The 17,307-nt window shown below is 35.2% G+C and overlaps 1 protein-coding gene across 2 annotated transcripts in view; it reads right to left on the reverse strand.

Moving 5' to 3' along the window:
* Nucleotides 1–1,859: 1,859 nt before the first annotated feature.
* TENT4A (terminal nucleotidyltransferase 4A) overlaps nt 1,860–17,307 on the reverse strand; it is a 42,275-nt gene continuing 26,827 nt past the window's right edge. The window contains exons 8-12 of one of the 2 annotated variants that reach the window (XM_026672524.2): nt 13,212–13,338; nt 11,235–11,335; nt 10,693–10,859; nt 9,948–10,106; nt 1,860–4,675 (exon numbers count right to left, since the gene is read on the reverse strand). In XM_026672524.2, the coding sequence (XP_026528309.1) occupies nt 4,499–4,675; nt 9,948–10,106; nt 10,693–10,859; nt 11,235–11,335; nt 13,212–13,338 (731 nt within the window). In that variant the 3' untranslated portion in view covers nt 1,860–4,498. Of the gene's footprint in view, nt 4,679–9,947; nt 10,107–10,692; nt 10,860–11,234; nt 11,336–13,211; nt 13,339–17,307 lie in introns of both variants that reach the window. The other variant, XM_026672522.2, reaches the window with a different exon arrangement.

Below are 17,307 nucleotides of genomic sequence, written 5' to 3' on the forward strand. Positions count from 1 at the left end.
GTTTAAAGTAAGCACATCGTATTATTAGGCTGAGTGTATTTCCACAAGGTTTGTTGTTGTTTTGGCCAGATAAACCTAAAGGAATGCATTCATGGCTGGCTAAGGCAGAAGATAAGGAACAGGAACAAGGAAAGTCCAGTGTGGATTGCTAAAATATCTTTCCAGAGGGCAAATGAAGGAGTCCTCTTCTTTCCTCACGTTGAGCAAAACATTGAGTGTTTCTGTGCAAGTTTACCTTTGCTCTGAAAGAATAAGGAGCTTGCCAAAGCACCATTGAGGAAACCACCACCATTGAACCTGTAGATGGCAGAAGTTCCTAGCCATGGGATTCCAGTCACCCACAGCTCTGGAGCAAACACTGCAAAATTCTTCTCACAACTCCTCTGGAGGAGTAGCTGAACTGAGTTCTTTGGCTCAGTTTACAAAAATCTCTGAAAGCAGCAGAGCATTGTGAGATCACGCAGGCATGGCACCAACCTCATGAAACAGGCCTGAATTTTTAGATTGATACTTGCCTGCGAAAGACTTAGCTTGTAGTTTGGATGCTTTTTGGAGCAGCTAAAAATGATGAGCTATTTTATTCCCTTATGCATTAACATTAATATGCTACATTTGTATTCAAATGTATTTATCAGAAATAAGGCAACTTAAATTTTTATTTAAAAAGAAAATGTTATGTCACACATAACATATGCTAAAGGTAGATAATCGTACATTTCTATAGGCAAGTATTATGTTTTTAATAAGAATAAACTTTATTAGGACAATTGGCCATTTAGGTAGTTCTTAATTACTGACTGCAAAAAAAAAAAACCATCAAAAAAACCATAACAACTTCATTGCAAAAATGCAATTGTTCAGTGGATCATCACATGACCATGACTTGTAACTTTCTGCCCCCTTCCCCATTGAGTGTTGTTGTTGGAAAGTGGCTGTGATCATGGGGGTGATCACATGGTGATCACTTACGGTAACTTCTGGATGCTGCAACTATTGTTAATGCATGCTGGTTGCCAAGTGTCCAAATTGTGTTCATGTGACTGCTGGCATCCTATAATAGGCACAATTTCATGGACAGGTGGTCTCTTTTTTCATCATGTGCCATAACTTTGCACAGTTACTGAATGAGTGATCAATAAGTGAGAACTACCTGCATTATTTTAATGTTGTCAAATAATGAAAATATGATTTTCCCACAGAAAGCATACAGCTGGTCATGTAGATATGACTATTGTTTAAATACTCCTGGTATGAAAATGGAGCATTTCTAAGAGCAGTTAAGATAGTATTAAGATTACTGCTAGCATAGTTTAACAAATTATACATCAATAATGAAGCCTGAGAAAAATATAGTTCATGTCCCTTGAAAATCTAGCCAAGTCTAGAGATCTGAAAGATTTATTCACGCATACATATTTTGCAACATATATTTTGCAACTTTGCTTCAATATTTCCAAAATAATTTCAATACACTGCTGATATAGCTCATTAATTTTCGATGTGATAGTTGTAGTCCCAAAGTTACATTGTATAAAAATGCTACCAAAATCTTAAAGAAAACCTTGTGGAGGTTTACCCTCAAGGAAAATAACATCAGGATTGTAACATCCTGAAGTAACATCAGGATTGGCCCACCTCAATCCAGTCTCAAAGACAATCTCTCTTAGACCACTAAAAGGGCTAGCTATCTCTCATTATCTTTTTATAAATGTCTTAGCATGATTTGTATAGACACTCTCTTACATGAAATACTGGATCAAATGGAATTTTGCTTTGATTATAAAACAGAATTGTGATAACAGAATGAAAATAAAAAGATCACAATGACAGATGAAGAATGCTACATTACACCACGGACATACCTGCCTTGAAAATTTATTAAAAATCAAAGAATACAAAACTTCACATAAAAATATGTATTTTTAGCTTCCCACATTGTTATTACACACAAAAATGAACATGATATTTAGCAGTCATCCAGAGGCATAGAACGTAACTAGCGTGATAGCCAGTGCAATTTATGGTTAATCATGACTGAGTGGAACATGGTATCTGCTTCTTTTATGTCTATCCTGCTTTTGAATGGAACTATTTAGAACATCAATATTTCAATAATGTAGATTCAGAATCAATATTGCTAACATGTAGAACGATTATAGGTTTATAATCAGCCCTTGAATGGTTTATTCAAGTTTAGATCCCTTCCTATACCAAATTCTACTATGAGCCTTTCATAAGGTTTGAAAAATAATCAAAAACATCGATTCCATTTTCAAGCAGAGCTGAAGTTTTGGCAATTCGCAGTTAGTTTGCTCTTTATTTGTTATCCAATTACTGTTCACCTGAAGAATTAACAATCAGAGGTTGATATTATCAAATGTTGCTTTGGAGAAGGAATTTTGAGGAGATGCTTTTTTTCAAAAGGTGGGTAGCATACTTAAGGGGCTTCAGTATGGGGTTGGGGACCTAAAAACCCGTGTATATCTAGAACATAGTTTTAAGATTCAAGAGTCATTTCCAGAGGAAATAATATATAATCTGTGATAAGGAGTATGACAGGGCAACTTGCAGGTAGAGATACAACCGTAGTGTACATTTTCAGTAACTTTCATGTTCATATTTCCCTTAAATTTGCAAACTTTATATATCTTTCCATACAGATACTGACTAGCATAGTAAACCTTGTATTTTATGCCTGTCTTTCTGATTACCTTACAATCAATTTAAAAGATAAAATTAGATCAAGATGAATTGTAGTCAAAATATGTGCTACTCTGCTTTGGAATGTTGCAATCTTTTCTCTCATGATATTCAAAGGCCTTGCATTTGTTTTGAAAAAAATTCTCTAGCATGTGCTACATCAATGTCCGACCATTCTGTGTCAAACATTCACTGCTTTAAAAAATCATTTCTATGTACAATTTAAGATGTCAGAATTTCTTCAAGCAGAATTACTAAACACAATGCTTTCCAAATTTTAAGAACTTGTATTTTAACAAAGGGGGGGGGAAGGAAGCATAAAAAGATGGAGTAAGTGATATTAAGAAACATGGTACTTTTTAAATGCAGGGTAGGTTGTATACACAATTTGGGGTTTTAAAATAAAACAAATATGTTGCCATGATGATACACACTTGCATAGTATATCTGTATGCATCTTTAAATCAGTTGCTTGCCGTACAGATTATCTCAATACCACTGGATGGGCTGTGTCTTTACAAAACAAGAGAATAACACTTCAGAATGCATAGAGAAGCCAGAAGATACATTCTAGGTAGATGCTCTCAACAGAACTAATGCAGGCTGCTAATCAGATTCCTGAATGGAATCACTACACATTCCTTTCTCCACATTCTTCAAGTTGGATGCTTTATTTAACAATGGCCCAAGCAATCAGAAGGTAAATATAATTGATGAACTGGTACAGTATCTGTAATTTTCAGTTAAGGATCAGGGAGATATATAAACACGCACCACCACACACACACACATTACATACACACACATATATCCCTGACTCTTTTCTGAATATGCATATACATATACATTATACATGTACATGTACATATACATATATACATATACACCAATCTTGATTTTAATAGTAATTTATGTCCAGCTGTAGCAAATAAACTGAAGATCCAATTTTTTGTACATGATCCTCACTAAACATGAGATCTGTAAGAGCATTAGATGGCATTTTATCTCATAAGATTGAATTTAGCATTGCATGCCAGACTAGTAAGGTAACTAGTTAAAATGCCTTTTAACTCAATCATTATTATAAATACTTAAGCCAGACCAACAGTTCCTCTACAAATTAGGAAGCTTCCAATAGTATTAGCTTGATGTGTTAAAATTGATTGCTTAGCTAATCCACTAGAAACATGAACCCAACTTAGAAAATGCAACTTGGGAAAGGATCTGTAAAAAAAAAAGTCTCTGTCTCACACACACACATACAGACATAAACAGATGTGTGTGCACATGTGCACACCCTCAGTTTCATAAAGATTTTCATGATTAAAACATTCCAAGTTATTGCACGTTATGTTTGATGTGAGTAAGGCAACAAAACCATTTTTAGAAGGAATGGGAAGGTGGTGAACAATGCCACAAATAAAATTTTGTAATGGAAAGTAACATTCAAGCAACCCATTATCCTTCCAAGAAAACAAAACAACCAATTATGAACAAATGCAGCTACAGCAAAGTGCCACAGCATTTATGGTCCTCCCAATAATCTTACCAGAGCTGTTTCAGCACTGTAATAATCATGGATAGGCAGAAGACAAACTTCCACAGTTAATAAGGCTTCACGATAAGCACAATTATTTCTTTTTAAGATGGACTCCACCACCACACACGAAACATGCAAACATTGGATGCAGATATTTGGCAACATCCACAGACAGATGTACTCAGTGCTGGTCTCAAATCCTCCCAGAGCAGTATCACACACACTGCATTAGTCTAAAGAGGATTCTGAAGTTGGCCATTATCTGCTAAGGCTAATAGGCAAACTGTCCCTGTACTTCTTTCTCCTCCAAATATTACGGTTGTGTTGGTGATGACCTCTGTTGCTAACTGGCTGCCTTACAGCTCCATTACTGGCAGAATTGTATCCACTGCCTTGATTATGAGCTCCTTTCACAGTAAATTTCACTCCATTGTGCTGCTGAAAACAAAGAAAATAGTTAATATTACTGCCAACTATTTAATATTATTGCCGATGCTTCATTAATGTTGTCTCATGCAGTCTCTAAATAATGAATTTATACTTATGAAAAAATAATACAGCATTCAGACGTCTACAGTACAACTAAAATTTAAGGAAAGTTACATTCAGAAAAATTAAAACAGTACTAAATTACTTCAAAGAATTCCATGAGAAGAGCCAACCAAAGAAGATATTAGGTATGCTCTTTCTGAATTTTAAAGGATCATTTCTCATCTACTGCACTGCAATTTTTAGGGGAGGAGATAAATGCAGGGGTGGGATTCAATTTTTTTAACAACCGGTTCTGTGGGCATGGCTTAGTTGGTGGGCGTGGCTTGGTGGTCATGTGACTGGATGGGTGTGCTTGGTGGTCATGTAATTGGCTGGGCGTGGCCTACTCAATATCACTCATATCGAGGCACGCATCTCCTCGCCTGGCCTCTCATGACTGTGGGGATGCTGCAATAGTCGTAAGTGTGAAAAATGGTCATAAGTCACTTTTTTCAGTGCCATTGTAACTTTGAATGGTCATTCCACACAAGCAAAGTACCAGCAAAGAAAGGGAAAAAAACTCCAGAGAAGTTCCTGAGACAGGAAGTCTAGTCCTGCCAAGAATGTAATAAGAGTTAATGGAGAGGCAGTTTCTGTAAGCAACACCAGAATGTTTCCTTCCTGCCTTCCTTACAGGATTAGGTCAGTAATTTCTTCTAACAACCAGTTCCCTGAACTGCTTAGAATGTTAACAACCGGTTCTAGCGAATAGGTGCGAACCTGTAGAATCCCACCCCTGGATATATGAGACCAATTTATAAAATATTTCATTTTTCAACCGTTCTGAGTTTGTTTGAAACAATTGTTTTACATTTTAAGTATGAGACATTTCATCATCCATTGTTTTATGAGGAGACATATTACTTTTTATGTTAACATTCATTGCTGTGATTTCATTAATTTATATTTTTTTATTCATAGGCTGACTTACAAGAAACTTACCTGCAAAGACAAGATACAAATAATTGAGAGAGAGTGGCACCCTAACTCTAATCCTCTGTGATCTAAATTACTGGACAACTTACAGCACAACACCCCATTAATCTGAATATTTTAGACATTGTTTTCTGGGTCCAATGACATTATGAAATTATTGATGCTGTATATACTTTTATATATTCATATATTATATATTTATATATACTTTTGCTTTAAAGAGTTAGAATAGATTTATATTATTCAAAGATGAAAACTGAAGAGATTTGCATGCCAAAAACTGAAATGCGTAAGTTTTATCATGTAACTTAATCTAATTATTACCATTAACTTTAATAATGGATTATCAGCGACAGTGACATTACCTTTATTACCGGTTGATGGGGCAAGATCCTATTTCATAACTGAATGACATTATAGAAAGTAATTTTGTACAAAAATAGCTAGTCCTTCAATCAAAATGAGGAATTAAGAATGAATACTTACCTCTGAGTTGTCTACGTTTTCTTGTGAAATAATAATTAATGAAAGAGGTACTTAATTACAAGTTAATAAAATAGTAGAAGATTTTATGCTGCTTTATATAAATATATTTCACTGGATTCCATTTATGACAAGAGCTTTTAATTAAAGGTTTAAATAAGGCTAAATGTTTGTGATCAAGAAACTCTCTGGAACTTGAGGCTTAACAACTATCGACCTATTGCAAATGTGCCTTTTTTGGGTATTTGTGAGGATGTTACCTACAGTGTATCAAACCCTTGAAAGACATTTTTAATTGGAGCCATTTCACTTTGGTTTTATGCCTAGATCTGGGACAGAATCATCTTTAATCATCTTGATAGATTGCTTTTTTGGAAAGAGAGATAATGAAAGGTTGTTCTTTTTTGGTATCTTAGCATTTTAATAATGGTGATTGTGTAGTCATGTTGAATTTCTTTTGCTAAGTAGGAGTCAGAATCAGTTTTCAGAAGACTACACTGAACGACTGCACCTTGGCCCTGGAAACTAAGTTGTGACATTCCGCAGCATCCCTTCTGTCCTCAATCCTTTTCAACTTTTATAAGCCACCAGTGGGAATAATTATTCAAAAGTAGAATAAAGTTTTTATCAATATTCATTGAAGTAGGGGTCTGCAGCAGTTTGGATTCAAGCACAAGTTCTTTAAAGAAATGATGTCTTTTTCGAAGACTGATCACTATAATAACTAATAATGGAAGAACTGACCTCAATGGCAAGAAATGCCCTTGCCTACTCTACCTACTCCCAGAGAAGCATAACTTGACCACTGAATTTACACCTTGGTAAACTCAAGTTTGGATTATTACAGTAAATGACAGATAAATATATATTTAAGGTTAGTCACAACTAATTTGTTAAAAAGGTAGCTAGGAATTTAAATAATAGAATCACAGGATTGGAAGAAGCTACTTAAGCAATTTCTTTTTCTTTGTGCATGAATCCAAATTAAAACACTATGGCAAATGAATGTCGGTCCTTGACTTATTTACATATATCCACTGAAGAAGAGTTTACCCCCTCCTTGGTTAACAATATCCAGGCTTTATTGTAGAATTTTTTCCCTAACATCTAAACATCCCCTAACATTTCCTAGTCTTTTTCCTAACACAGCCTTTCTACTGTCTCAGGCATTTCATGGCATACTAATGAGTAAGTCTTCTCTCTTTTTTGTGTGTTATACTAGGTATCCTATTCAGAGATAAAGTCATTTGCAAATCTGTTAAGCCTTCATTCCACCTTTTCATCTAACCTACTGTACAGCGAAATGAGACAACTCACAATCACCTGGTTGCAGGACACCTCGCTCCAGCCAATTTGCCAAGGGGACAACTAACCATAAGCCTGGAGAGGATTTTCCCCCAAGCCTGGACGTAATTGGAAGCTTGCCAGCCTGGATGCGGATAAAAGTCCCCAAGCTCGGACTGGTCTATGTGTCTGTACGCGCATGCAGAACTATGGCTTCTACTTAGCCCGCCTTTCATGGGAGGTGGGGTGTGCTAAAAAGCGAGAAGTCGTCTTTGGAGTAAGAGTGTGAGCTGGCAGGAACTTCCACTTCCCTTAAGCCGGGCCAGCATTGGAAACCAGAGCTTGCACAGGGGTGGGATTCAAATTTCTTAGCAGCCGGTTCTGTAGGTGTGGCCTAATTTGCGGGTGTGGCTTGGTAGTCATGTGACCGGGTAGGCGAGACTTGCTGACTGGGCATGGCTTGGCAGTCACATGACCAACTGGGCGTGGCATGGTGGTCACGTGACAGTAGTGTAACAAATTTTAATTTATGTATTTGTTTTTAAGTATCTGTTCTGTTTTTGATTAATAAAAACAAAACCTATACTAAAAAAAATATTAAACATTATTTAAAATATTTTTAATATATTTTTTAGTATCTTTTGTTTTAATTAATCATAAAAACAGAACAGATACTAAAAACATAAATACATAATTAATTTTTTTTTGTTCCACTACTGTTATTGTTACATGTTGACGCTTATGTTTTTCCTTTGCTTTTTCTTATTAGGAATTTTTTTTTCTCAGATTATTATGTGATAATATGGTTTAGAATATTCCAATATTCTGAATATTTATTTTTTATTCAATTACTAAGAAATCATGTCAGAAAGATGCTTTTGGTATTCTATATATGTACATGGCCATCCTTGCACAAGAAAGTACATAAACATTTCTTTAGAAAAAGAGTATCATGTATTAAATGAATAAGTAATACTGTCGTAGTTTGGCAAAATCCAGACCATTGTTTCTTTCAATATTGCTAGTTGAATATTTTTTTCATCAATTTCTGTTTTCTTAGCTTGATCATATTTTTCTGATATCTTAATACTATGGCTTGACAAATCTAACACTTTTGGAGAAATTTTCACTTCTTACCAGCAATCTGCTGTTTTTGCTGCCAAAGCTGGTTTTCTGGCAGTGCTGCTCCTTGGATTTGAATGGGAGCACTAAGGAATGACCCATGAGTTTTGGATGGTCAGAGACCTATTTGGGGAGTCTTGAAGATTCCAGTTCCCTCTGGAAGCAATCGGAAAATCATTGGGGGGGATCCATCTTCCTGTCAGCAGTTTCATTTGCCTGAGTTTTTAACATTCACATTTTGAATTTATTGTTTTACATTGTTTTTTGCTCTTAAAAATTGACAGTGGACCAGCAGATGCTGATTTATTTCAAGCCATTGCTGTACTCTTTTTTCCCTTTTCTTTCTTATTAATTTATGTTGCTCTGAATACTCTTTTTGTTCTTTGTATATTTGCCTTCATTTGTAACCTTTCTTCTCTCTGTATTTCTGTATCGTAAAGCACTTTCATTTGATTTACATTAATATTGGACTCTCACCACAGGATTTTGGTACTTTTTGAATTTACAAAATTTTTTGAATATTTGCAGTTTATCTCTCTTTTAAATTTTTCTTTTAACCTTGCATTGAAATATTCAGATAATATCATTCTTGTTTCCTTCTGCTTCAGTGTTTTTTGTTCCCTGATCAAGTTACACAGAGTAGCAATGTATCAAGATGGCATTAAGTAACAAATACGGATATTTGTTTTTAGGATGAATTAGTTTAACTTTTGGGACGATTTGGGATAGATAGGATGCTGTGACAAACTTTCGATGTGTGGATTACAATAACAGTTTAACAGTTTTGAAACCTTATCCTTGTCTTTATTATTATTGTTATTGAAGGTTAACTATTTTGTCATTAATATAGTATATAGGACAGGTCAATAATTTGCAGATAGATTTACTAGCTTAAAATTTGGGGGACAGCCTGTTTCATATTGGGAACCAATATTGTAGTAATGTATATCAGTATTCAATGATGGGAATAACGCGTTGATTTTTTTTCCTTTTTGATGCACTTTTTTTAGTGTCTTAATTGTTTTGTTCTTTTGTTTTTTGTCTTTTAAAAAAATTCTTGGAGTTTTGTATTTTAACTTTCTTTTGAATAAAATAGAATAAAATAAAATAAAATCAGATAGGAATCTTGAAATTTCCAGTACGGTTAGTTATCCTAGCTAACAAGATTTTTGAGGTTTGCTATACTGATTTAAAATTACTTTTCTTGGAATTGTTCATTTTCATCTATTTCAATCATTCTACAAATTGCTCTCTTTGTATCTAATTCAGTAGTTTTTTTTCTCTTCGGTAATGTACTTGTTTATTATTTTCAAAATGCGTGAGAAAATTAAACAGAGAAGGTTTCACATACCTGATTATTCGTGGCCATAATCAATGCTCTTGCAGGCACAGACTGATTTTTACCACTTGGCATAGTTAATGCCGGATGTATTCCAGCCGTAAGTGGAGATGGTGCTTGCAGGCTGAAGTGGTATATATTAGGAGTTGTGCAAGGTGGAGTATCAGAATCCTTCATGTTACATAAAAGGAGAAAATATGGGATTTTATTTTATATATAAAGAACCTGTGTTGACACATTTAAAGCAGGATGATTCTGCACTGAACATGTTACAGAAATAAGCTCTCTGGAGGAGAACAAATATTTTGCAAAAATAACTGTTTCTGACCTTCCATTACTAGACTGGAAAAACAAGTTAAATAAGTGCAGTTCCTAACACTAGCCAGTAGCTATTCTCCTCATTAGGCAAAACTACAACTGATTTTTCATATCAAGACTGAGCTAGTGAGACAATTTTTTTTATCGCATGTGCTACTTGCTACATTTCAATCAGCAGTCATGATATTCATTTGTGGAGAAGGCACAATTTATCCAGGCTTCTTTGTTTTCTGTGGTATCTACCTGTCTTTAAGGACCCACTATGGAATTGTTTCCACACATGTAAATGTTTTTAAAAACTAAAAAATATTTTAGAGTAAAATTGTAAACATGTAATAATTGTATTTGCGATCTTATAAAATAGCTTGTAATCGTATTCAGATATTAACTTTCACATGTATGTAGACAGCAGCTTAAATAGCAAAATGATAAAACTTACAACATCACTTCCAGAAAGAGATGACACTGAAGAGGCAGATGAACCTGATGATAATTGTTGCATATCAGTAAATGACAAAGTCAAAGGTTGGTTGTAAAGCAATTCGGCATCTCTATTCTGGGTTGCACTCTCTGAAGATATTGATTCTCTGTCTTTCAGCTGACCATCTGGTGGTACATATGTTTATATGTCAATACATTTCCTTTTCACTTAAAATAAGTATAGCCGTGTTTTGAGTATTGTTAGTTTTACTGAATAAAACGTTGCTGATTAAGTCAGATAGTATATCAAAGATGTTTAAGCCTGAAGTAACATGCAAATGAACTACAGTATGCATTTTATTATTTCAACAAATTAAAATCAGGAATCAAATATTCTGCCAGGCATGGATTCACATGTTCATACCAACAAATGGTAACAAAGTACTGGGGGAAGTGTTGAAGTACGCTGAATACTGAAACATGGGATAAGAAAATAAAAAACAGAAAAATATGATAAAAATAATATCTCATTTAGTTTTTAGTATCAATATATTTACTTGCCAAGATCAGATGAAAAGTTAGCTTTGTTTCCCCAATTTTTTTTAATCCATGCTCTGTAGTCAATCACTTCTTCGGTCACTTTAATAATTCTACCTAAAGTACTAGAAGAGATGTTGATTAAGATAAGAAATCAAGCCGCAACAGTGAAACATTGTTTGTTTGTTTTTTTTTTAAATCTAAACTTCACTATAGATAACATAAGAGCAAAAAAACTTTTAAAAAGATTTGCACACAGTCAATGTCAATTTCAGGTTTTTAAACTGATATTAGCTCTTCTTTCCAGGGTGCTGTATTACAAGAGGATAAGTATTATGCAGCCCCAAAATTAAATATATATTATACTTCCTGTACGTGCCATGATGAGTGAATTCCTTGCTGACTTTTGTTAGCTAGCAAGACAGCTTTGCAAGAGGAATTGCTACTTAATGCTGGATTCCAGTCAGGTAATCTTTCCAGAACAAGAGAGTGATCAATGACATTATCCACATGACCCCACACAGCAGCTCCTCATGAGTAGACCATGGAGACCATCATTGTTATAGTTGGCTTATGAGTAGAATGGCTGTGAGTTGGAATTTACATCAAGTTCAAACTTGCAAAACAGTCTTTATGGACACATTTCTTGGTTGACCCTTATATCTCAATCACATATAATTTTGGGATTATTTTATTATTTGCATATTGGAGAGATCAAGACCTCTTGGATTGGGAAGATACTACTGCATTCATCAGGTGAGTTTCCCTTTCCTTAAAAAGTGTAAATTTGATTTTCAAGGTCCAAAAAATATAAGATTTGTGGTACTATGCAGCAAAAGGGTGCTTAGTTAATGTATTTTGTGAAGTTAATAATTATTAATGGACCAGAGGAATTTGGAAATACAGTTTTGAACTATTTAGAAGATACTTGCTCATGGAAAAATGGAGATTGTTTTGGAGTGGGGTTTCTTAGACGGGATAAAGAAAATGGAGCAGAAAATCCTTAGTGCAATTCAGCTAAAATTTGGGACAGAATGGATCAGAAGCTTAATAAAATTGATACAGTGAATTTATAAAAGAACAAACAAACTGCAGTGGATGTTTATGAAACTAATTTGAAGGGGGACAAATGTAAATTCAATTGGGATCTGATGAATACTTACTGGAGATAAATATATATTAAATCAGGAAAATGATTTGGATAATTTTTTTCTGTGCATATACAGAAGAGCTTAAGTGTGACTTGAAAGGACTTTTTTTAGAAGTGACAAGCAAAAGGATTAATTTTATTTATGGGTACAAAAGAAATCTTGTTCAAGTTTTAAAATATTTTTGCTTTGAAACACAAATGAGCAGCAAACTATCTCCACAGCTTTTTTTTTGAAGGGGATCAAAAATATTTTTAAAAAATAAGGAAAGATTTATAAGATTGGCTTGTTTGACCAGTTTTTAAAAAAGAAAATAGTTAATATCTATTTGTTCTTATTGGAATATTGCCAATAAGATTTATTAATATAGATTATGATTTTGTTTTCTTTACATAAGAGATGAACTATGGAGAGAAGACAGATTATGTTTTATTTAGAGACAGGACAGCCATTAAAATTGTTTTTCTTCCCTCTTTTGCTTTTTTCTTTTTCAACCCCTTTATTTTATTTTTTCTGCAGCTTGCATTAACTTTTATTCTTTACCCATATAATTCTTTATAAAATTATCTGAAAAAATGGAATATATTCTTCTTTGCAACATTCAAAGTTCCTCCCCTGACCATACTTATAAATTCTGGAAGTGCAATGTAAAGTTTAAGTTCCCATGCATTTCCAGTTTAACTTTATATTTTGAAACTTAAATGTATATTCTTCAAAAACCTCTGGACTCCTGCTGGATTGCCACTTTTTAAACTTCAGCACCTGGTATGCCTCTCAAAGCCCACATGCAGCCCTGGCTTTTAGAAGGCTATATACCTCAACCTATACAATGAACACATTCTCAAATAGTTACCTTTCTGAATCTCTATTCGGATATGATTTTGCAAGTGGTGATACTGCATGGCTTAGAACAATGTAGGCATAGTCAAAAACCTGCTTTACTTGCATGGCACCGTAACAACTTCTTCCAACATCATTGCCTGTAATAGCAAAAAATTTAAAAAATCACACTTATTATACAGTTGATGCCAAGTTGCTTTTACCTTGTAATGCTTACAATGTTTAAAACTCTTGGAATAGGTAAAATGTCTCAAGGAGAGATATACACTCTATAGACTTGCATATGTACAAATTGGTGCCTAATCTTCCCAGTTAATCTATTATTTGACATACAGAACTGATACTCCTTTAAAATTAACAGTATGCTCCATCCCAGTTTTCTATCTACCATTCTTAAAATTTAAAGAACTCCAACCATATCACTTTTATTGTGCACTGGATTTGGAGGTCAATATTAAGCAGTTTATATTTGTACAGTACCAGCTATTTTTATTGATATGTATTAATGTCATTCTGATATAAATCTGGCTACTTGTTTATTCAGTGTTTACCAACTAGGAAGTCTTCCCATACCAAGAAAGCTATCTTCAAGACTCCAATCCACAGATTCCTATTACAACTACTTCTATAACAGCTACTTCTTTGTTATTAGATCATTTATAGTTTACTCATTCTTTGGCCTATGTATAGTAAAGAGTTGTTATCATAACTAAAATGTGATTATATAGCTTATCTGGTAATTTTGTGGAATTACACCATAAACAACCAAATCTAAACTACTTAAACAAGACCACACAAGCAAAAAATAGCACTCAGTCATGTTCAAGTCCTACTAGCCTGCCTTATTTGATACATTAAAAAAAAGATGGCTCTCAGAGGCCAGTTTAGGGCTAGATAATCTGGTATCTCCAAGTCTTACTGTTTTCAACTTCCACAATACTCTGCTATAGCAAGGCTAATAGGGTGATACATCTAAATTATGTGGAGGGAAAACCAGGTTGCATAATCTTGTTAACTAGATTAGTATTCCTAATTCACCTCAGCATTGAGAATACACACTGAATCCTAAACATAACAATTCTCTAAAATTATTAAATTATCCCAGGCAAATCTGAGATATTTGTTATTTGTTCTACAAAGATCTATCCAAACTTTAACAGGATGAATGTTTTTGTTTTCTGTGTATAATTCTAAAGAAATATTTCAGTACTCCTTTGTATCAATTTAAAATCAGGTACAAGTTTGCATATTAAGCTCCTTTTCTTATTGGAGTGAATAAATTAGCCCAGAGTAGAAATACCAAATTTTAACTCTATTCTTACATTAACCCCCTTATTCTTGGGTTATGTTTTCTGGCTTCCAGCATTTGGTACATCCAATACTGTGGGTTGAATACAAGAAGTCTTTGACTTACAAACATACTGGAGTCTACCCATTATGGTCATAAATTGTAAAGTGGATCACCATGTGACCAATCTGATTTTGTGACCTTTTTTGTAGCTGTTAAGTGGATATGGCAGTCGTTAAATGAACCCATCATTCATTATGGGATTTTTTTTTGCCCCATACTAAAAGTAAACATTGTTTTTTGGCAAAAATGTCATAAATGCCACTCATGGGATCATGGGATGTGCCAAACAGCAAGTCAGTTGCCAAGAGCTTGACGGTGTGTGACTGTAGGGGGAGAGGCCAGCCACCAGAACTTTGGAACCAGGTCACAAGTACCATTTGGAGGTCAGTTGTAACTTTGAACGGTCACTAAGCAACTGGTGGTAAGTTGAGGACTACCATCAACCCGTTCCTTCAATCAACCCGTTCCTCCAATCAACCCGTTCCTTGCAGACTCCTAATACTACCTCATTACCTCAAAACTTACAACTTTTCTACCTCATCACCTATATCAACGATTAGATAATCAATTTCTATAAAATATTTTATTAATTGTTTTATTAATTTATTGTTTTTAATTGATTAGTGTGATTAGAGTGTTTAGTGCAAACAGTGTGATTACTGACTAGATTTAAAATATCAAAAATTCATGTAATTTAATTGAATAGCAAAATCATTGATTTAGTGAATTTAAATGAACAGTGTGATTAATAATTAGTGTAATTAATTGATTAGTGATTAGAGTAATTAATTGATCAGGCTGATTGTTGCTCAGGAATATTATCTGACTTGAGAGATTACTACAATTGATTGTTTGATATTGTTTGATGTAATATTGGCTATATAGATTACCCAAAACTGTTCCTTTAATTAATTCAATCAACGTACTATTTTACCAATCCTACCATGCCAAAAAGTAAATCCTACGTCAAACCACAACCTAAAGAGAAGATAATCCCCACCAATCAACCACAAGACTCCTGCACATGCCTTAAATGCTACAAAAGTCTAAAGGATAATAAATACTCCATCATATGTTCTCTGTGTAAAAAATACACTCATCATGACTGCTTGGGATTACCTGAGCAAATGATTAAATACCTAGAATCATCCAATGAGTATCCATATTTCTGCAAATCATGCATACCCAAACTGGATCTGTCTGAAAGAGATGATACCATCGAAACCATTGAAACATCCCCAATCATCGAAACCATTAAAACATCCCTCAACACCATAGTAGCATCCCTGGACGCCGTAAAAGAAAGAATAACCAACCTTGAAAAAAAGACACAACGCAAAAACCAGAACATCAAATAGCTACAAACCACATCTCCACCCATCAACCACAATCCAATCCAAAACCCAATCCACAAATAAACACAACCCAGACAAATATTGATATCCCAATCCTCATCAGAGAAGCTGTTGAGCGTGAACGGAAACGTCCAAACGCCATCTTATTTGGACTAGAACAGGGTCCCCAACCACCGGTCCGTGGACCGTACCGGGCGCGGAACAACTCCTACCGGCGCTGGCTTGCTGGCGCCGCCATCTTTTTCATGAAAAAGTGCTTCCGGTGAGCTTTTCCGGTAGAGCTCACGGAAGCACGTTTCATCAAAAAAGATGGAGCGTTAGCGCTTCGGTGAGCTTTTCCGGGCAGAAAGCCATTTCTACCCAGAAAAGCTCATCGAAAGCGCGAGCGCCGCCATCTTTTTGATGAAACGCGCTTCGTGAGGTCACCGGAAGCACTTTTTCGTCAAAAAGATGGCGGCGCCAGCTGATGCCGGGACGGTCGCGGCGCCCAGCTGATGCTGGTACCGGGCACAAGGCCAAAAAGGTTGGGGATCACTGGACTAGAAGACATCAATGTCAATGATGACATCACAACTGTCCGAAACATCATCAGAGATTATCAAGCATCAACCATCTCCGCTGATGAAATACTTGACATTTCCGCATAGACCGAGAGCTCAAAAATAGAGACGGCTCTGTGGCCCCACACTTGTGCAGGGTCATTTGCAAAAACGAATCAAGCAAACGTAAATTCATTTATACTATAAACTCACTCGCCAAAACCAACACCAACCACAAGAACCTCCGTGCCGCCCTGACCTAACCATACAGCAACGTGCCCGCTCCCGTGTACTCCGCATCGAACTCAAAAAACCGTCTAGACAATGGAGAGAAGGACCTGTACATTGACTACCATGCTGACTGTATCAAAAGTAAGCCACGCAACCCAATTCTCAACTTTTACCCTCAACCACAACCCTACCTCAACCCATCCACCATCACCCAAGACTAGGCACGCGCGCCCAACTACCTCAATTCTAACTACTGCCGGACTTAAATGCAAACTACTCAATACAAGAAGCCTCGTGAATAAAATACCTGAATTTCTCATCCTCCTTAATACGGCTAACTTTGACATTATATTTGTCTGTGAAACATGGCTCAATGCATCTCTCCCCGACTCCATTACCACAGTAAGAGACTATCATGTTTACCGATCAGATCGTGAAAATCGTCGAGGAGGTGGTGTTGCTATATTCTATAAAAATCCTTACATCTAAAAATATCCAAGTTACTCAGGAGCTTGCCCTTCCTGAAACCATCATCTGTGAACTATCCTTAAATATCACAAGTCGATTCTTACTATGTTACAGAGCACCTGATTATGACATCGAACATGTAAACAAGCTAAATACATTACTAAC

Source organism: Notechis scutatus, chromosome 3 (assembly GCF_049901735.1).
Source record: "Notechis scutatus isolate UNSWTSFEM ecotype Mainland chromosome 3, rNotScu1.2, whole genome shotgun sequence".
In the NCBI taxonomy this organism is placed as follows: domain Eukaryota; kingdom Metazoa; phylum Chordata; class Lepidosauria; order Squamata; family Elapidae; genus Notechis; species Notechis scutatus.